The sequence below is a fragment of the Sander vitreus genome, chromosome 3 (genome assembly GCF_031162955.1).
Source record: "Sander vitreus isolate 19-12246 chromosome 3, sanVit1, whole genome shotgun sequence".
NCBI classification, from domain to species: domain Eukaryota; kingdom Metazoa; phylum Chordata; class Actinopteri; order Perciformes; family Percidae; genus Sander; species Sander vitreus.
The window spans coordinates 17,788,324-17,811,294 of NC_135857.1; the positions used below are offsets into that span (position 1 = coordinate 17,788,324).

The window sequence follows — 22,971 nt, forward strand, 5'->3', positions numbered from 1 at the left end:
GTTTTTTGTTTAACCTTAATTATTTTCTTTTAACATTGTTTCATTGTAGCACTGAAGTGAAAAAGTTATACTTGTGTCTCATCAGATCTTTATTTCAATTTTCAATGACAGCTTAAATAAACAAATAAATAAATAGTTTTGTGTTTCCTATTTTAACTGTATTTAATAATTTTACTCTCTTCTGTTTGTTGAAATAAATGTGAAAAGCATTTGAATGAGGAATCTCATGCATATTCCCTTTTTAAAAAGTAAGGCTATTTTACATTATTTTGGAAGAAAAATATATTTTCAGGATGTACAAGATTCCCCATTATCAGACAGTGGCAGTATTTTTGCTCCACTCTTCTATCTTTTCAGAAGGCACAGGCGCAAACCACAGCCACCACTACTATGTTGCCAATGGTTGCCAGCACAGCGATCCACAGCCAAATGGTGTCACTGGACACTTTCCCATCATCCTCCGCTTCTGAAGGTCGAGAGTAGCCGGCATTAAGGTTGGACGTGGACGTCTGCAGGGACGTGTTGCCATTGTACGGTGAATCCATGAAGGCCCCGCTCACAGCCGGGTAATGCTGCCAGGAGAGAGACACACAGGGAGGTTTTCAGATTAAAGTCTGTGAAGATTCAACTCAATCATTCTTTGTTGGACAAAGTTTGAGGAAAGTTAACTGGGCTGAACTCAAAACTCCAATCCATTTATTTAGATTTAACTTTTCCAGATTTCAGCAATAAAGAGACAGAGACAAATATGAATTTTAACAAAACAGCATATTACAAACCAGTCTCATGGCAGTTCGTGAAATGGTCACGTTATTTAATCTATTGATTCGTGTACATGTTTATCTATTTTTGTTGTGGTGGTCAGCACGTTTTTTAAACTAATGTATTTCAATGGGAAGCATCTTTCGTGATCACAGCACGACTTCGGTAGCGAGTAGTATGAAATGCCGAAAATCCGTGCAGGGAGGTTGGTTGGGGTGGTGGATGGGTCAAACCACACAGGACACGTGTCCCGCGTGTGACGTTTCATTTCCCCGTTTTTCTTTTCCTTAACCCAACTGTCCCGTTGTTGTCCCGCGTCCCCCAGAGACCGCGGATTGTGTCCCGCGTGGGACAGTTCCTTTCCCCGTTCTTCTTTTCCTAAACCCAACCTCCATATAGATGCTTCCCATTACGTGCTGACCACCACGACAAAAAACGACATAAACGTGTCCGTGTACACGAATCAATAGATTCAAAATAACGTGACCATTTCACGAACTGCCGTGAGACTGTGTTGCATATTACAGCACAGACTAGCAGTTGTGTTTCTACTCACTACTCAGAGTAAGACAGAAAGGTAAAGTTGTTTAATAAGGATTAAACAAATATATTAACAACCATTAGAAGTACTGCTATAAACAGGTTATTTACACATGACAACAGCTGAAATGTTCTTCATCAAAATTGTTTTAGATCATTGTATTTTGCTAATTAGTTACATGAGCTAAACTATAATTTTGCCAATTCACTTTTCTCAGGAAGTCTTTATAATGTGTCTAGATTCTCACTAATCCACAACACAAGTAAGAATATGACTAACCATTAGTAAAATATCATTCTTCGAGTTCATCTTTTGAAAATTAGCTTTTAAACTCATGTCAAAATAGCATGATTCAACTGACTTCAATATAGATAACTGATCAATCAGATTGAATCATCAGTTCTGATTAAGATCTGATTTTCTACTCTTGCTGAACACAGTGACATTTTAATTGATGCAGTCAGCCTTAAAATAATCTTACAATGATGAGGACAGCATGGCTGAACAATAACATGTTTGGTTCAGGAGGTTGACCCCACAGTTGTGCCTTGTCTCAGGACAGCTGTGCTGTACAGTGAAGATAAATTAGGATCTCAAATGGATTAACAAAGTCAGACACATGCTATGGAGCCACTGGCACTTGCATGGGGGTGCAGTTTGCAGATTTCTGTCTTTTTGATATGAATTTGAAGATTCATTTCTATTTACTGTATATTTTAATTGTAAATTTTCTATGAATAAATAATAAGTAATTTAATTAAGTCATTTATATGATTATTTTATTATTATTATATACTGAAAGAGACAGAGACACACAAATAGAGGATGAAGAGAAAGCACAAAAAAACAAATAAGTGAGGCTGATAATGAATCCCAATTTTATCTTAGCTGGATGTTTTTGTCCCTGGGGGGCTTCCATTGCATCCAGTCACCCAGACAGGACTCCATCAGTATACATTGAGCTATCTCTGGTAATTAACAGACTAAAATGTCCATGTCTACAGAAGAAGAAACAAGCACATTTCCTGTCTTTTTATCACACACACATTTATAGACACAATACAAGCTACCCCTAGCTTTAGTTGCTTGTGTTGCTGCTAGCTCTTGAGTTGTGACACCTGCACAGACGTGCAGTTGGTAAACTCAGGTGTGTAAACTTAAACTACTGTAACACACAAGCTCAAAAAAACACTACAAAAAAGACATGCAAAGGCTGTTTCATACTCTTACATACAAACAATAGACTGAACAGCCTGATACAAACAGACAACTCAGTGATCTTTAATAATTCAAGCTTTCATTCTGACAGCTGAAAGGTTCAAGTGAGTTTGACCCTTTAACTTATGGGTGTTTTAGCATGGAAAAGCACTATTCTGCGAGTGCCGAACAGCATCACTTCCACCTCGACCGTGAAAGTTTGACAATTAACATTTAGTTGATAGTTAAAATATTTGATATGGGAAAATAGGATGCAAATACTGTACAGAGATGGTTAAGGGTCAATTTAATGGGGAGGCTGATTCTATCACCCCACTTTTTTAATTTTGCACTGTTAATGTGAATGGGGATTAAATGATTTAATCATGCGGCTCTTCTAGACTTTCCAAATGTTATCTGACCGAATGGAAGAAATTCTGATTTGTGGGGGTTGTGAAAAAAATTTATCCACTGATTTACAGACATCTCTTTCGCAATGTAAGTCTGTTGCATGACTTTGTAATTCCACCTTTGGCCACTATATTCAATTTGCATTAAAGCCTGGCACACTTCCTGAAGGCCTGTGGTGGATGGGTCAAACAACCACAGGACTTCCACCCAGGAGACAGGGATCTGAGTCCAGGTAACAAATAAAAGTAAATGGTGATTTTCTTTGTTTTTTGTACTTTATGGAGCAAATGGTTGTGATTGGTGCCTCGATTTGGAAAAATTGGAAATGGGCTTGAATGGGCTCTTGGCCAGACTGACTCTTAATCTTAAATTTGTCGGAAGTTCGTCAGGGTTTTCCCAAGCTAAACCGGAAGTGAAGTAACGTAACAAATATCTATGATTTTAACCCAAACCACAATCTTTTTCTAAAGTTAACTAAGTAGTTTTGGTGCCTAAACCTAACCAAACTGTGACTGTTTCAAAACGTTAACGAGGTATTTAAAACCACGCTGTTACATTCTGTAATTTAGATATGAAGATGGAAAACGCTCCTGTGGGTCGTATTTCCTGCCAACGCTAGGGGGGGGCGCAGTCTGTCTGCAGGCAGCTGAGGTCAAAGCTTTGTGAATGTAAATATACATTTTCTTCCAGTGTGGCTCTCGGATGCTTCAGGCATCAGGTTCAGTTTGACCCTACTGTAAGTGCTTCTCCGGCTTCTCTTGTGTCCTCATCCATCCTATCTCTAGACCCAAACTGCAGATATGACTTCAGCGCAAATTCTTACTGAGCAAACCTTTCATACAGATGGGAGTAAAAGAAAATCTCTTTCACTTTTGTTATCACTCAATATTAGGAATCCCATTATAACACATCCAGTGCTAGCGGCTCAGTTAGTGCTTATTGTTGTCATTCAATTGTTATGTCTTCACAGGGAAATGGAGGTATTTAACCTAAAATAATTTCCTATACAGAGCCATTCTAAATGTGGGTTCAACGAGGAATCACTGGGGGCATGACATGAGGATATGTGACGCCACTTGGCCGCTGTTGCATGGTTAAAATGTCTGCTTGTTTTGGCCAAATCCGCTTCTTCAATCTGTCTGTAAAGCAGCTGAGGTGCACATGATTTACTGTAGAGTTTGTGGACAAAAGGAGAGACACTTTTCCACTTTTCCAAATATCACAACAAAACCAGCCCTCGATATATTCTACATATGCAGCAAGTAGACATAAAGACATTCCTCAAACGGTTTCAATGAGGACAAAGTCACGAACAACTAAATTACCATGGCAACTTGAAGGAAAAGAGACTGGGATCAAAAAGGATGAATAACATCAAAAGTGAGTGATTCCAACATTTAATATTGGTACAAAACCTTAACTTTTTGGGGGATACAGATGTCAATGGACATTATATGTCCCAACCAATAGGTATAGATTCCAGGCCTGACATGATACAGTATATGTTAAATCCCAAAAGATTTACCCCTTTGCATCATTATTCATGCACAACTGTCTCATCTCATCTCGTAAAATGCAACCACCACCGTTTGTGTGTGTGCTTGTGTGCGTGCATGCATGTGTTCATTCCTTTGCAGAAGTGAAAAAATACTTAAGTCTAAAATGTTGCAACCGTTAATATAGGGCAGCATAATTTATGAGAAAACTTTAAAAGCTCTCACTCCAGCCACTTATATGTATATTTAATTAACTGCCTCCCAGGGTTTTTTTTTAAGTGAAGGAAAGGGACAGGAGTAAAGTTTGCTGTTCCAATGCTAGTTTGTAAGAACTTAAAGGTCACATATTATGCTTTTCTATGTTTTTTGTAATATCTACAATGTTATAATGTTGGATTTTCATGTTAAATGTGGCCAAAACTATTTTAGACAAATCCCTGTGAACTTAAACGTTCAGATTTCCAACTTTTCTGAACACTCCGGTTTCAACAGTTTGTTCTACTCTTGGCTAAGTGTTACGCAACTCTAAGCTAGCCTTCTATGATTGGTCATCTGCTCCAAGTAGGCAGGACTGGAGTGTTTTTTTTTTAAGCCATTGCGGTGTTTACATTGTCCCATGTAACTACATGCTAACTAGGGATAGGCATTCGATTCAATTTTCTTAGTCGATCATCGGGATGAATTAACGATCGACTATCAATTAATCATTAATATTTTTATATTAAAATTCATTATTTAACTTTTTATAAATTAAAAATGCAATGAAAATACAAAAATAATTAATAATTACAAGAAGAACAACTTGTGGCAGTTAAACTGGAGGTTATAGATATAGATATAGATTAGGTGTGGTGCTCTGAAGCATCAGAACCTGCAGCTGCGAGCCAGCGTTCTTAAACAGAGACCCTCATTTGTTCCAAAATAATAAATAAAAAGAATCATGTTAAATAATAACTTAACCAAAAACATAATAATACTTAGATCTGACAGGTTTTGTCAAAATGTAACTCAAAACTATCCAAGGCACGGACAAAGCCTAATAAAAAATAACCATTAACTCACATACAACTTCTGCACCAGTCTACTGATTTTTGTTGAGAAAGATAAGCATGTTGACATGATCTGGGGTCAGACGCGACTGCTACCTGGTGACCGTCAGTCCAGCCGCCGAAAACACCTGCGTTGCCGAGATGCACAGGTACCTCCGCGCTAACCTGGCCAGCCCGGGGAACCTTATTTCGTTCTTTGTAGTGAGTTTCTACCAGTCTGGTGATGGTACGTCGTGACGGAATGTGATATGCTGATATGATATGATATATCTCAATGAACTTGCAGATCCCTTAGATAATTTTCTCTGCTCGTTGTGCATCGCAGCTCCGCCGTGCTAACGCCGAGTTTATGCTAGGTTGAGACTAAAAGCAGGATGCACCGCGGCCTTCACCGACATTAACCAGGGTTGGATGTACTTTGTTTAGTGTTAGGGTACATCATTTGAGTTGTGGCCGTGTTGTACTTATACACGGCATCACAATGTTTGCAGTGAACTAAGTCATTTTTTAAAAATCAAAATGGTCCCACGCCACACTTCGCCGTGTCCTCTTTATGATTACTTTTGAAATCGAAACTTGCAGCCAGATAACTGAGTATGGAGTCAAATATTGCCCCCGGGTAGTAAAATGTTTAATTGCTGCCACACCGTGAAATTCATTTCATTGCTTCAAGACTCACACTATGCAACGCAACCAGCATTAGTTTAATCGATAACAAGTTAACGTGATCGACGAAATTCTTAATAATCAATTATCAATCGTCGGGTAATCATGCCCATCCCTAATGCTAAGGGCAGTTTGGCTGCCAGTGTCGTTATGTTATCCCCAATTCGGGTCACATTACTCCTGAAACATTTTCTGTTAGTAGTATTTGGTTTAAAAACCTTTATATTTGACTGTAGAAATTCCTGCTATATTCTATTAGTGTCAACTGCTAACTAAAGTAGCTACATGGCTAATGGCAGTAAGCAATGTCATCTTGGCTGCCAATGTTGTTAAATTCTCCCCAATTTCAGGTTGCACTACTGGTGAAACATGTCCTATTAGGTAGTGGTTCAGAAGCCTTTATCTTCAATTTTTGGCAGTAGAAAGTGCTGCTTCGTTCCACTATAATCTCACGTTAGCATGCTAACTATTAAGTAGCTACATGCTAACACGACATAGCTGTAATCTTGGTCAATGCAGGTCATTTCTCCCCAAATTCTGGTCACTATACTGCTGGGACCGGTTGTGTAATATTTGGTTTAAAAGCCTTTATTGGTGATTTTTCTCGGTACAAAGTCCTGCTACCTACTCCGTTGCAGTAGCTACAGCTTCAACGAGTGAAACACTGAGCGGAGGCTCCGGAGTTTCCAGGAAGTGTGCTGGCCAATCAGAGCAGACTGTGCTTTTTTGGGAGGAGGGATTAAAGAGACAGGCGCTCCTACAGAGTGTCTCATACAGAGGGTGAATACAGGTGCAGCAGCCATGGGCAGTATGAGAAAAATAGTGTTTTTTTTAACATTAAAGCAGGTAAATATGTTCTTGTACAAACACAAAATGCAAGTATAATCCTGAAAATGCTATATAATAGTTGCCCTTTAAAGCATCCATCATATGGACACAATCACAACCTGGTTACAAAAAATAATTCTAGCAAAGGTAGCAGTGAACTTGTTCACCTCCTCATTAAAAAAGCCTTTGCCTCGAAGCTGTGTCTCATTCTGTGAGTAAAACAGCACAGAAAGGTCATCAACAAAAACAGCAGTGAACATGAGCATGTGCAAGAGTTATAACACCACACGCCTGGAAGACTAGTTTCGCATTGCCTGACCTACCTTCACGGAGCTGCGGAGTAGGGTCTGGCTAGTCCACACAGCATTCTGGGATGGGAGAAAAATGAACTCTGGTGTATTGGCATTTCTTTAAAGCAATCACATTCGTCTTGGAATCAGGAAGGAATTTGTTTTGGTGAAACGTGTACGTTCAAAGGTTGTTTTAGTGGTGCAACAGAAAACTCAGATTGCACAAATAGTCTAGCTAGCTGCCTGGATTTACACAGCAGAGATTAACCATAGTCCTCATAAATCGACCGGATTTTAAAATGCCAACATGGGTATCTGGCCTAAATGAGTGAAATCTGGTGGAATTTCCTTCAGCAACTGAGCAATCCCGGAAGTGTTACGTCATGGATATAGACTACTGGAAGACAAACTACCCAAAGATAGAAAGATATCATTATTTTTAGAACTGCACGGTCTAAAGTCAAAAAGCTAAATACCTACTGCATGCTGCAACTCTGCATGGTTAACTGAAAGTGGCAATTTAAGTGGGCTCTTGACCAGGAACATGTTGTAACCTAACCTTTTACTTATTAGCCGAAATTGGGCAGATAATTGATTATATGCATGTTAGGCACACATTTTTCAACTTAAATCTTCCCATTCTGCTAAACTGACATGTTAATAACGTTTCAAACTGCAGGAAAATGGCTTCCCATCGAAAGACGCCATATATTCTATTATTTCAGAATTTGAAAGAATAAAAGCACCAAAAGGCAAACAGCTAAAGTGAAGGCTTTCAAATATTTCTGTTGTACTCTCTAGAAAGCTACTCTCTAGTAGCAGTTTTGATGCTCCAAAAAACAGCTGCAAACATGCATTAGATGAACCTCCCCCTGGCCTGAACCTTATCAGGCCTCCACTGGGTGCTCCAAACTGTTTCAGGGGCCTTTATCCAAGCTTTGTCAGAGGGGAGGCCCACAGTATCAGATGTTGAAATCCCATGATTTATCCTATAACAGGAATGTATTTTCTAATGCGAACAAAACATTTGTTATTGCTGAGGCTCTGACACAAAGACGTGCATACATATCTGTCTGGCTGTGGACAGAGCGGAAACACCTCAAATTAAAATAACTCTCTGGAAGATACAAATTAGGCACTACAGTCAGATGTTATACCTATTTGTCCTTAAGGAGTGTCTACGTCATATTTGTAGATGCTATAGAATATCAAATGAGTGGAGGGAATGCTCCCAGACACACAGACATGCTTACAGTCAATGCACTAGCTATCAACGTGGCAATGTTTTCATTCAGACTAAAGTTTAACTCCAGTTATAATATATAAGAAACTGACCTCTTTACCACCGCTTCACAGTTTCTGTTTATGTTACTTTTTTTTGTCTGTACTTGATTGAAAGGGCTTCTGCAAACACGTACACACACACACACACACACACACACAAACGAAAAAATCCAAATAAAGTTTGTGCATCAGAACATGGAAGATGTTTTTAAACAACATTTAATTTGTTTTACACTGCAATAGTCACCAATAATATACTTTTTAAATATATGTAAACCATATACATGGACAAAGACATGCATTGTAACAACAAAAAAGGAAAATCAAGACAATTAATAAAATCAAAACATGAAGTAAGGTGACTCTTCACATAATGGACAGGTGCTATTTCCACAACATACCAGGCAGTGTTACAGAAAACTGACACCAGCTGCAATAGTAGTTGACCACTTACAGCCAGTCAGTTTAGAAGTCACATAGTCAAACAGAGATTTTATAAAGTTAGGAAGACACACTTACTTAACATAAAAAGAGTAAGCCAAGAAGCAGTATACAGTAAACAAAGTAGCCTAAATATTAATTGTGATTACAAAAGAAAAGCTGTGAGGAAGAAACACCAGTATTTTACCCCCCATGGCAAACCTGATGCTGGTGCTAAAATTAGAGATCTTTTTGCATGTGTTCATCATGAAACACTAAAGTGTCACAACATCATTACAGAAGTAGTGCTCGACTGCTGGTATCACATCAAGTCTTCAAGCTCATACAAGACTATGCACATCCTGATGTACTGTATTATAGATTCTCTGTAGGTGGAAAGAAAGTCCATCCACTACATGTTTTTTCGACTGAATCTAGTGTGTGAACAACAGCTGAAATACTGTATGTACTTAAATGTTAGATATGTTAGAATTTGTCTTGCATCTGGATCAGCAGGGCATCACCTCATGTTCGCAATACCAAACACAACCCTACTCAAGTTTTAAAGTAATTCAAAGTTGAAAACAATTAAGTCATTCCATTCAGCAAGTCAAGCCATTCAAATTCAGCAATAAAAAGTAATTAACTTCACCGTTTTTCTTTTTTTTAAATAATTACAGGTTCCCTGCTACTTCTTGTTAGAATATAAGCTTAGACAAATGAAAAGAGAGATGCTTACATAGTTTGTGTTGGGTTAGAAGAGATAGTGAAAATACCAAGAAGATACAGACAAACAAGGAGCAAGAATAGAAAAATAAAGCAAGAAAGAGAGTTGTACCTACTGCCGACTGTATGTGAAGAAAGAGGTCAGTTCTGGTGTTTCAGTCTGTCCTGTCCTACACTCTGACTGAGGCTGAATGCATCTAAAAGAGAGAGGGGAAGCAGTGCGAGAGAGAGAGAGAGAGAGAGAGAGAGAGAGAGAGAGAGAGAGAGATCCCTCTCAGTGAAAGTGAGTTGAGCACACAGTGTGAGAGCATTTGTGTGAGACAGATTTAGACATCCTGCTGTGTGTGTGTGTGTGTGTGTGTGTGTGTGTGTGTGTGTGTGTGTGTGTGTGTGTGTGTGTGTGTGTGTGTGTGTGTGTGTGTGTGTGAGAGAGAGAGAGAGATACAGACAGAGAGAGACAGATCACACCATGGACACGTGTAGGTGCATAAAAATAAGTGTATTTTGTGCATAAGGGGGACGTCCAGGAGACGCTTACATCTATGAAACAGCTGAGCTGGAAGTTTGTAGCCTCACACAGCCAGAATACAGCTCACTAGCTGAGTTTTCATCATTGATTTCCACCTGGTCAGATACCTACCGCCCACTTCAGACCTATAGAAACTGATTTTACGAGATAGTTTAGGATAAATCTGACAATTGATAGTGTAGAGATGAAGCTCAGCGTAAGTTCATTCAGAAGACTTCTATGCTTTCATTCTCCACTTTCTCTTTCCTAATATGATCAGCTGATTCTGGGTGTTTACTCTTCAGTTAAACAAACCAAAATGTGCCATGATTTCCATGAGCCAATGACATCATTACATCCCTGCTTTAAAATCTGTTCTCCTCTCTCCTGCTGTCAGTTGTCATTTTAGGCAAATCGAGCAACCTCCTCCACCCCATTCACCTCCAGTCATCATCATTTACAGCACCCAGGGTCCTCCACCAGAAGCCCCGCTCCCATAACATCCATCCACATCTTCAGGCTTCCTTCACCACCACCAGTGTCTAGACTCCAACTGGGGGGATATTCCTGCCTACTCATGGCCTCTCTACCCCTTATAAAAAATGGATATAGCGATGGAGTCTAATCGCCAAAGACTGTACATATCAACCTTGTGCATCATGCGATGAATAAACTTATTTGCACCTTTCCACGAAGTCTCTCCTGATTCGAATATCAATTACAGGCCAGGTTTTGTTAAGTTGGTTGTAAAAAGTAGAAGGAAATGAGAATGTCTATTAAATATTGTGCAGTGTACTTGAAACAATGTTTTTTCTCAAAATTTTTCTTAACAATACAATTCACCACTTCAAACTGATTTTGGTGGACAGGTTAGGATAAATCAGACCATTTACAGTGTAAGAAGATTGATTACAGCCCAGCATGTGATGCTTTTGTCCAGTGGGTTGTAAAAAGAAGGAAATTAGAAAACTGTCTATTATCTCTTGTGAAGTCTACTTGAAACAATGGCTTTCTCAAACTTCTTCTTTACTGGAAACAATACCATGGTAAAGAGTTGGAACGACGGGGTGACTGGGCATATGACGTGACAGAAATCCTAAATCAGATTTGAACCAACTGCATAGTGAGCACATGACGGTCGACTCAGCCTGAGTCACCAGGATAATCAGCTTTACTGCAAATACATCTGCGACTGTGTGGGCACGCACAAAACATCAAGTTACTTAATAAAAAATTAGGCTTCCTGTGTCATTTTACACGCATGCATACACGTACATGACACGCACCTGCGTATCTGCCTGAACCGTATGTATGCATCTGGGTGTGTGTGTGTGTGTGTGTGTGTGTGTGTGTGTGTGTGTGTGTGTGTGTGTGTGTGTGTTTGCTTATTGTACACATCTTAATAGCATCTGTACGCATGTGTGAATGCATATGCACGGTTAGAGAACATGTGTTTTTCTGCTTGTGTGTATCACATTCTCTGTGAAATAATGCAGAAAACATCTATCTTGACATATCATTCTGCGTCATAGTCATTTACGACTATTTACTGTTAAAACAAAAAACAAATAATCATATCAAGAAATCTCAATAATACACAGTGAAGTGCCTTTTTGTGTCAGAAACTAATATTTTGATACAAGACAGAACACAACAGTGTTTTGTCTTGAAACCACATAATGTGTGTGGATTTATTTAAGACTGAATACTGCTTGAGATAAAGTTTTTTCCCAATGTAACCATGTTACCTGCTAGCTATTCTTCCTTTCCCATTATCTTCTTTACTTGTCCTTGCCTGTCTCTATATTATCTTTTTCCCCCCTTTTTTTATAGCTGTTTTTTTTTTTTAATCTAGCCTTATTTTCAGCTCTCACTTTTCTATTCTATTTTATGTTTGAGTATCATCCTAATCCAGGGATGGACTAGATACAGACAGGACATCCTGGTATAGCGTGCAGTGCTGCAGGGCTTGTGGGATTAGAGACATACATATAAATCTTCAATATTCCAAATCTCTGAAAATGAGAATTTTTTGCTGCATGATGCACAACATAGCTTTTGTGTATAATATTTGGGCATATGAGTCTGCTTCCTGTGCCCATCTGTGAGTGTGTGTCCTTTAGGGGTTTAGATGGAGGAATCACATGTGTAGTCTTCTTCAGTAGTGTGCATGCATGAGTGCGTGCGCATGCGTGCATGCGTGCGTGCGTGCGTGCGTGCGTAATGAGTTAGCATTTATTTACCTGACTCTGTTCTATATACACAGGTGCATTCATTGCCGACCCTTCATTAGGTGTTTTTTCCTGTGCAAGTGACGGGTGTGTGTGTGTGTGTGTGTGTGTGTGTGTGTGTGTGTGTGTGTGTGTGTGTGTGTGTGTGTGTGTATGTATGTGTGTGTGTGTGTGTGTGTGTGTGTGTGTGTGTGTGTGTGTGTGTGTGTGTGTGTGTGTGTGTGTGTCCAGGAATGTGATGGTTTATAAAGTTATATAATGGTCTTCTAAGAGGAGATTCAGATATTGCCTCTGGTTATCACATGCACACAAAAGCACACATGCACATACAAAGCCCAATTGAATGTTTGAGCGATATAAGGTGATATTGGGTTAAGAAAAAAACAAGTCTCCCATAATTAAGGATAGGGGGAAATGGGCCAGAACTCACTTATCATTTATGAGGCATTTGTCTCACAAGCTATTTGTTTCACAAGCTATTAGTGTAACCCGTGACGTGCAGTTTGCTCCTGGGCAAAGGAAATATTTCAGCCTCGTGCACATTTTTCTCAAATACGCAACTTTACATAGAAGAGGAGGATTATATTAGCATGTTATAAATGACATTTCAATTCCCAAAATTGGATTTTTTTCAGGACTGGAAATTTGGGTCTTGATCTGTGTCCACTTTTACAGAAAATCAAGTATAAAAAGAAAAGAGGGAAGGACAGAAGAAGAAAACAAAGATATGAAAGGGTGAATAAGCAGCCCCACAGCAGCCAGCTGTTCTCTCTCTCTCTGAAACATCTGTCATAGAAGGAAAAACAGAAGGATACGGAGAGAAAGTGAAGCTGGGAAAGAAAAATACAAAAGTGATGAACGAAACAAAAGAGATGGCAAGAAAGGGTGAAGACAGAAATACAAAAATACAGTATGAGCCATTCTTTTCTCTCCTGTCTACCTGTATAAAGTTTGATCAATCAATCTGGTCATACAATTTACACAGTATGTGTGTGTTTTTGGGTTGTCTGTGCCTGGTCCGACGTATGTTTGAGTTTGTACTTGTTTCGTCTCTTCTTAAGACATTTGCATTATAACAAGACTACTGTGCAAGTAAAACAATATAATTTGACAACTTCAGTTGCATGCATATGAATATTATTGAGACAGTTTCATAACAACTTTTACAATCCACACATCGACACTTTTCTCCAGTGTGGATATACTGGTGCATCTTTAATAAATTCCCTAATTGCCTGAAACTCTTTTTTAGGTAGGCTGATGTTGATCCAGCTGTTACTCTTCTCACCCTTATCATGAGGTCTATCAAAAAACTAATGGACAGAGAAAGAGACTCAAGCGTATAAGAGGAAATAAAATGGTAAATCCTATTTTATAATTATAGGGTTGTAATACAACTAAACATTGGGCATTAACAATGTTAAAAATGGTATTGGGTTTCTTTTGTCAAGTCAAATATTTTCTATGTAATGAAACCTGAAAATGCATTCTGATTCTTATAACATGGTAGTATGTGCAATAATGGACACCAAGCAAACTGAATCAAAAAGTAGAAGCAGCTGAAAATAATTTCCATATTTTCGAAGTTATTGAGCCATGAGATGAAAAGAAAATACTGCTGCTAGAATATGTCCAGAGGGTACCCGAGCTGGCTGAATTCATGACAAGGATAGAGGGAGCAAGAATAACAGAGAAAGGAAGACAGACAGGAAAAAAGAGTGAATCAGTGAGAAAATAAGCGTGAGAAGGCCAGAGTGTCAGGACTGTAGGTTATAGTAAGCAAGAAAAAAAGGACGCTGAAGAGAGACATAGAAGACATAGAGTAAGAGAGAGAAAGGCTTGTTTTCATGGCTGGCTGAATCTTTGCTTTGTTTTGCTGGAGGCCCAACAGACATGCATAGAACCGCATTCACTGACATCATTAACTGACCTTAATCAGCGTTCATTAGACCCTTAATGCTTTAAAAACACACACACACACACACACACACACACACACACACACTGAAAGGTGCAAATGTATGTAAGCTGCACAGATGTTTAATCACAAATGTCCATATGATTGTTTTGGGAAGTCTGACTTTATGTAACTCAGGCATCCATGTGTACCAGTGGTCTAAAGCCCTATTTGCACTGAATAAGTATTACCTGGTGACCTGTAGTCATTTGTAATAATTACGGAGGTTGTGATCTATATCTATGTGATCTATATCCCGTGCAAATCTGCAAGTCTGTAATTTTCGAGGTCCTGTGATAATATTAGTCCCGTCCTCGGCGGGCCTCCGGGTAGCCAACTCTCGAGGTACAGATATGTCAGTAAAAAAAGTAAAAGCAGGCTTTCTCTTATCCCCCCGCTTTCGTAATTTCATAGGAAATCATACAAGTGTTTTTTTACGATCATATAAACCTGTTAAGAATGCTTTGAGTATTCAAATCATTAAAAGTAACAATACCACATTTTCATAGGTCACTCACATGGGCACGGGATAAGATAAATTACACAAGCACATACTTATTACACAGGTTATATACATATCTGTTTTCTGTTGTATACAAAGTGTTTTTGTAAATGTTTTTTTTTACAGTTTTAACAATGTAGGTTTGGGCCCAAACACAGAACAGACGAGTAGGCAGCAGTTAGTGTTCAATGATTTAATCAAGAAAAGGCTTACAAAATCCAAAACAAGCAGTAGGTCCAGCAGCCAGGGAACTGGAAAATCTAGGGTCAGTAAGAGGAAACAAACTAAGAACACATAGCACTTATAAATAAACTAACACAAAGAAAAAACTGCTTCAACACTATTCACAGGGTACGATGAAAAACTGACAAAAGACAATGGGAGGACAAAAGACTAAACAAGGAAAGAAGGGTGATTAGGGGGAACTATTCAGGCCGAGGCAGGCAATCACACAGGGGGGAAACACACAAGGGCCGGAAGTGAAGTTACCTGGAACAAGAGACAAGGAGTACCATAATAACAGAAACCATTAACAACTAAAAAAACACAAAACCTTAACACAGAGGAGCAGGACATGAGCCATTGAGTTTTACGAACTGGTTTATTGAGGATGTTTCTGGGAGTTGTGTCAAACTGCATTATCCTAATCCTTGAATAAAAAAGAAAACAAAAAAAATCTGCTATTGCATTGCGATAATACTATACTGCCAAGGTACCTCTGGAAATGAATGACTTGTTTGCTGCATTTTAAATTTAAAGCTTAAACAACATGATAACATGTACTAGCCTTTACTCAGAGTATCAGCCCTGAAATTCTACCGTAAAGGAAAATCTCATTTCTAACCTTTTAATGCTAGATCTGACATTATGATTAAAGCTGGACAAGAAAATTACATTAAATTAAGTTTCTTTCTAAACAAACTGGTTTAAATCAAACCTGAAACTGAAATGGCAATATCATGTATAATAATGTAATGTATACACTGCTGTTAATAAAATGATACAAATATGACTGTAGTCGGATATAATAAAATGTTTCTCTAAACAAATTCATCATACAGTAGAGGAACAGAGGAAGTGAAGTGTAGGTTGACAACTGACTCATTTACATTACCAAAGTGCAGTTGATTCCAAATGCATGTCTGACGTGTGAGTATGTGTCTAATCTGTCATGCCATCCATGCTGAATGAATAAAGCATTATTACTTCTATGCGTGCAGTGAGTGACTCATCTGCCTCTGTGCTTAATGTGTTCAGCAGAGTCATAACCTCCACTTATCACAACAGGTTCTCTCAACTCTCTATGCTGAAAAAATAAAGGAACAGACACTGTAAAGATGCTTTCGTATTTTCCACATAAAGGCACCTTATGCATAGTTAAACCCAACATTATATTTGTACTGTCAGATTACCAAGACAGTTCATATTTAAAGTGGACCAGATGTTTTGTCAAGCATGCAAAACCAGCGTCAAGACAGATAAATACATATTTAAAGCACTAAGTAAAGTGTGGGCATTATAATATCAAAACTACTTAGCACCCCTGCAATAAAACAGAAGCAGACACAGAGGGACAAGAAGCTGTTGAAGGTGGTCAGAAAATTAGTTGTAGAGCAAAATGTTGTGCTATACACGTGTTTAATATAAGATAACATAACTTAAGAGATACTTTATTGTCATCCATCCATACAGTGCAGTGCATTACATAGAGGAACCAAATTGTAAAACAAAAAGAATGAATGATGCAACATTAAGTGCTAGTGAAGCAAACATTCAGGCTATGAGGTGCAATCAACAAGAAAGAAATCTAAGAAAACCTAGTGTAATTTTCTAATACAAAAACGCTTTTAGATTAACTGAAAGGAAGAGCTGCTCATGATGGATCAGATCTGCTGTCTGTGTCAATGAAATGCCCCCCTGAAGTACCTGATGAACTCTTTAGCAGATGGTAATCTGACCTAACTCTCCACCAAACACACTTTGATAGGCATGCCTTAATTAAGTCCTAACTAATCTAGCATTCACTCCAAGATATAAAGGAGGCTTGGGATAGAAAGAGAGAACCCAGTCGCCGACACAAGGTCAGCCACTGGTCCCTGTTTAAGCTCAGTGTCTTGCTCAAGAACATGTCATCAGTGATTGAAACAGGAATACCACCTGTATGATGGATGACATGCCATGCCATTCAAATGTATTAATGTTTTCATGAATCACTCTGAGATATATTATTATTCCTCTCCGGGGCTTTAAAAGAAGCTTTTTAATTTAGTGGACTTGTTTATTACAAATGTGTTGACTTTGTACTGCTACTGCATGAAAGCATAGCTTAATAGTCAGATCCATGATGCATTGCAGTGACCCTAGAGCTGCAAAAAACACTGCCATTTATTTTAACAATTTCTTGGGGGAAAAGGTTTTCAAGGTGCATGGTTGTCTATAGTAAGAACATTGAGGCATTGACTGCAGAGTGTGCAGAGACAGTTAGTGTGGTGTGATTAAGGACCACATATTGAGCACACTTGATTAACTATCTGAGAAGAGGCTTAACAATCAGATGAGGCTTTCCATCAAACTCCTTCAGCTGGACAGGGTTCACGTTTGGTGTGGACAGGCTCAGTGACAACATTCAGGGAATTAAAGGGGAACACTGCTTAATCCAGAAACCAGTGGGACCTGATTTCTGTGCAGGAATATTTGAACAGATATAATTATAATATAATTCCTAATTCAGAAGTCTAACGTGGAAAAGCTCTGAAAAGACTACAACATCCTTTGACATTACTTGAGTGTGTCATTGCACAGAGTTAGCTGATGTAATACCTTTGAGCAGATGGTTATCATTGGAGATTTCCCATCACTTCTGCACAGCTGGACAGGGTACATTGCAGAAAATGGGTACTTTATTCTGCCCAACAGGACTGCTGCATGTGCCAGGCTATAAGACTAACCTATGGGTTATTTAACATCTCCTGATGCACCTTAGTGTCATAAAAGTACATACTAATCTAGAATACTGTCAAATAATGAACTTATGTTCACCCGTCCAAAATCAGAAGGGATTTTTTTTAAACTATGCAGAAGTGGTGGCTCAGTAGGCTACAAGCTCAGTCTCAATAACACCATCTAGTGTTCAGCTCCAACTAAATCCAGATAAAACAACCAAAAACCAAATGAAGTATAAGTGATTAAATGCAATAAAATAAGGACTTTCAATGTGCTTGCACTTGAAAGCTATTAAACTATATCCATAGGCTGCATAGCTCTACACCTCACAAAGGGACCTCGGTTGTAACATAAAGCTCTGCCCGCAGGCTAGCTAAAGCTCAACATTATAGGTCAGATGAGACAGAGAGAGAAAAAACAGGCAGAAAATGGGACACGAATGTTTCACCATCTTTCAAACAATTACAATGGTTTTAGATGAATTTCCCTCATTTTTATGAAGAATTTCATGTTACGATGCAATAATCAGTCTAAGTCAGGCAAATAGTAGCCTTGTGGGTATCCATATCTTTAAAATGTTATTAAGTTAACAGAAAAAGAAAAACTGGAACCAAAATTTCTCTCAGCCTCAATGCATTACAAGTGTTTGTGGCTCATGAATGCTTCACTCAGTCAAAAAAGTTGCTAAAATGACAGGAAGCCTGCAAGACTCAGTTGTTCAAATAAATCATGAGCCCTTGCTTGTATGTCTTCTTTTGGAGAAGCTACTTTGCTTCTGTGTCTTCTCTGTATATGTGCACTGTCTAAAATTGTATATCTATCATGCAAATGTGTGCTTTACAAATGTACAAAAAACATTCTAACGTTCCTGTGACTCAGTGTGTGCGGCTATGTATATTTCATACCCAAGTCATTGTCTTTGCATTCTCTGGCTGATAAAAATAGACCCTGTAGCATTTCTATCAACTACATCTAATGCATAATGTTTTATCGTATGGTCTAAGGGATTTCATGAATGTTGTGAGATTATCGTGGGTTATAAATACTTTCTCAGTAGGCAGCTAAAAACATCTGATACTGTCACAAATAAAAATTAAAAAAAAATTAGTAACAGTAGTAGTAAACTGAAACATTTAAGTACACAAATAAAATGAAAGCATATTAGCTGGACTTTCCTTTTCTGAGCTTGGTTAGATGGCTTACTTACAGTAAAAAGAATTATGTGACTGCCCTCCAAAAACTGTATTTAGTACTACAGTCCAAAACAAAAAAACATTTAAGAACGGGCAAATGTATTTCTGCTTCCTTACCTGAGTTGCCATCAGTGATAACTCCATTATCCCTGGATCAATGCTCACCAGCCTGAGTGTGTAAAAGTAAGACTGTTGACGGCAAAAAGAAAGTAGAAAGTAGAAGAAAAAAAAATTGGAAGGTCTCTGAAACTGCACTGCTGTGCTTTACTGGATGAGTGTGGTTGTGAACGTGCTACATAATGACACAATGAATGCTTTTCATGCTTCATGGAAGAGTTTATTCACTCATCTCTCTCTCTCTTTCTATATGGATGTGTACGTTCGGGGGCAGGGGGTAAACTTGTGCTTGACGCGGGCCAGGCAAACCCTGCAGAATTATTGATGCTGGTGTGGCTTTTGCATCTAAGCTTTTTTGACACTGCTACCCCATACAACTTCCTGCTACCACTTTCTTTTAGATGAACTTCATAATCCTTGAATTATTCATCACCATCTGAAAATTTCCATTAAAATTGTCTTCGTGTATGTGTTTGTTTCTCCATATTTGTCTCTCTTATCCATCTCAGGCTTATAAACGGTTTACATGTTATAGTATTAGCCATATTATGATTAATAGATAATTTCGTTTTAGAGATCAGTAACAATGCAAAGTAATTTTGTGTTGCCATGTTGTGAAAAGGTTACTTTGCTGGTGTTTATCCCCCTCAAGCATGACTGTTGCTTTGACACAAGCATTGTCAAGACAGTGCTCAAGCCATGCAGAGCAACAGGAAACAGCAAACCAACGTACAATACTATCTTGCAGCAACAATATCCACAACTCTGTTTTCATTGTACTTTGTTGCATTTTCCTTTTATTGATACACCAACCTTTCCACCTCAAACAAGTGCAAAAACATTTTTGTAATATTTTGATATTTTTTTTGAATTTTTTGGTGTTTCACCACACCTTTTTAATGCGCAGATTGAAAATGTGCTTTCAAACATGCGGATAGAAAGGTACTTCATACTCAAAATGTACAAAACCAAACTGTAACGGTATATCACTTCACTGTCCGGGAGCATGTGTGGTCTATAAAGTTTTGTTGTTGGTACAAATGGTATCGGAAGATTTGAAAAAAAAGATAACCACTTTAGGAAGCACACAAAATGCAGTATTGCTCAAATACAGCCATGTACACATATAGACAGCATTTTGTTTTTTGCTTTTCTGTGCTTGAAATGAGCATGTCTGAGTTGAATTTCATTTCTAAAGACTGATTCACCCCAAGCCATGTATGTGTCTTTAATGTCACAACACACAAGCTGTTATCTGTAGACCTCTTTTTGTACTCTTTGGCCTTTGGAACAATTACTACCGCATGAGAAAACCCCTTACAATAGTCCCAGTTGTGGCCTTTGTGCGTGTGTTACAAGTAAGAGCGAGAAAATGACTGTACATTTATGTGCCTTATGTAAGTGTGTAGGCATGTGCATGTGAGGCAGGGCTGCTTTAGAGCAATGTGTGCTTCCTTTACGCACAGCACAGTCCATTTGAGGAGAGACAGTCATTTTCCCCGAGGGCAAGTGAGTCCAGCTGTCAGCAGAGAGACTGAGACACAAAGTGATTTTCAACAAAAGAAAAACAAAAAGGAGAACATTTACTGATAGAGATACAGGTAATTGACAGTGTTGTTTATTTTTCCACACATATTTATTTAACCATTACCCCACCACAGTTTGTACATTAGTATGTTTTACTTGTGTATTTTCTCGTTGGTTGGTATTTTACAGGAATACTGTCTGTCCAAGAAAAACATTGCCTGCTGTGTTTCTGTGTCTACTTATTGTGTTGTCAATTCATTACACACCCACTTTCCATCTGCCTAAAACAGCTATTTTGACAGAGATAGAAAAACACTTTGATGTCATTATAGCCCTAGTCTAGGGGCTTTCCGACCGGAGGGATTTTTGCAGTTCTTAGAACTAAACGTTCCTAGAACACTTTTTTCGTCGTGTTCCGACACTAAAAATTTGAGGATTTTTAAGTTCCTCTGGCCTCAGTAGCGTACTTTTTTAGCAGAGCAGGGTCTTTTCCCTTTTCCTAGGTGTACTTGATTGGTCGAACTTATAAGTCACGCCCACTGCCAACTCGGAAACTTGCAGACAGAGCAACAACGGGACATTTTTAACAATTTTCACCATCTTATTCATCATTAAATTCACTTCTGACAACGTTTTAGGCGAGAAATTAACTGTTTAGATTTCGAATATAGGCAGTCTTGCTAAAATTGATGCCGAATTGACAATTTGCTTCAAAGTTTTCGGAGTTCAGAAGCTCCATCAAGTGAGGCGACAGCCAGCAAGCGCCTGCCCTGGCCTCTAGCTCGTCGCTCGGCCAGGCTTGCTCAGACACCTCGCTGTGAGCTGGAGGTCTCTCAGACTGCTCTCGTAAATAAGAGGCTTTTATTTCGCCGTTGACGGTTCGTTTGTTTAAATATCACAACACATGTCCATCAAAAGATTAACGGAAACCTGTGGTTAACTGTCTTTTCGGAGTTAAACTCCACAAGCGTGTCCTGCGGCTCGCCGGCCGTCACACACACTCACACACACACACACACATGTCCACAGCGCAGCAGCAGGCAGAGGCGGGGTCTGTTCCGAGTATAATAAAGCCGTCTGTGTTGAGCCAAACATTACGTGAATTACTACGAGAATGGACGTGCATTTAATATAGGAAAAGTGCACAAGTATTAGCATCATTTGTTGTTGTTGTATGTGGCGCTAAGGTCTAGTGACGATGCTATAAAGGCCGTGCTTGCGTCACTCCCTTACCCCTCCTACTAGTCCCTATGGCCACTTAGCCAGTGGGAATGCAAACGGAAAAAAAGATTTTGGGGGAGAGTAGTTCTTAGAACTGCTTAGAAGTGTACTTTTCCTCTGAAAAGTACAAGTACTAGCTTTTCCGACACTTGGTTCGATCCCCAATGCGGCCTGGCCCTTTTTGTGGGGTGTTGGATGTTCTTCCAGACTTTCCTTGACATAGGCCTACTATATAATCACTTTTTATGTTTTTTTTCCAACATACTATGCTATAACTGTTTTAATTGTACTTTATTTGGAGGCTGGGCCATTTTGTGTGGAAGTTGCATGTTCTTCCAGACTTTCTTTGACATACTATACTATGAGTTTTTTATGACTTTTTTCAACATACTATACTTTACTTTTTATCCCTTTTTTCGACATACTATATAATGATTATTTTTGACATACTGTACTATGACTTTTTATGACTTTCTCCGACATACTATACTATGACTTTTTTAGGATTTTCTTGACATACTACACTATGACTTTAATATGGAAGCCTATTGATAAAATAAAAAAATTGATGAAAACCTTGTCTTGATAATAAAAATATATCCTTGGTAAGTCGAAATTATGAGATAAAAAGTCATAATTATGAGATAAAAACAAGTCATACTAATGAGATAAAAAGTCATAATTATGAGATAAAAAGTCATAATTATGAGATAAAAAGTCATAATTATGAGATAAGATTTGCACATGCACCAGTCTCACGGAGACTAATAAAGTACATTGAAAACTGTCCAATCAAATAAAGGCCTAAAATGCTTAAAAAGTCAAAGTATTTTATGTCGAAAAAAGTCATAGTTTAGTATGTCAAAAAAAAAGTTAGTTTAGTATTTCGAAAAAAGTGATAAAAAAAGTCATAGTATAGTATAGTAGACTACTGTGTCTATAATGTAGTGGAATATTTCCATTTTCCACACATTTAAAAATGTGTAAGTACCTAACATGTGTACTTAAGAACAGTAAATTTACTTAGTTACTTTACACCATTGTGAAAAGGAAAATGTCAGATAAATGTGAGGTTTGTAGTGGTAAAGAAAACGTTGACCAT

At 38.4% G+C, this 22,971-nt stretch overlaps 1 protein-coding gene across 1 annotated transcript; it reads right to left on the reverse strand.

Moving 5' to 3' along the window:
* Positions 1–247: 247 nt before the first annotated feature.
* On the reverse strand, positions 248–19,295 carry LOC144512949 (uncharacterized protein C14orf132). Its single transcript, XM_078243951.1, has 2 exons — positions 19,122–19,295; positions 248–572 (listed from the first exon to the last, which is right to left on the reverse strand). Exons 1-2 carry the CDS (start codon positions 19,146–19,148, stop codon positions 354–356), a joined length of 246 nt encoding a protein of 81 aa, XP_078100077.1. The 5' UTR covers positions 19,149–19,295; the 3' UTR covers positions 248–353.
* Positions 19,296–22,971: the final 3,676 nt, after the last annotated feature.

Coding starts and splice junctions, on each gene's coding strand:
- LOC144512949 (XM_078243951.1), bottom strand. CDS start 19,148: ATGGAGTTATCACTGATGGCAACTCAG. Junction 573..19,121: donor TATCACTGATGGCAACTCAG/GTAAGGAAGCAG, acceptor CTCTCCTGGCAG/CATTACCCGGCTGTGAGCGG.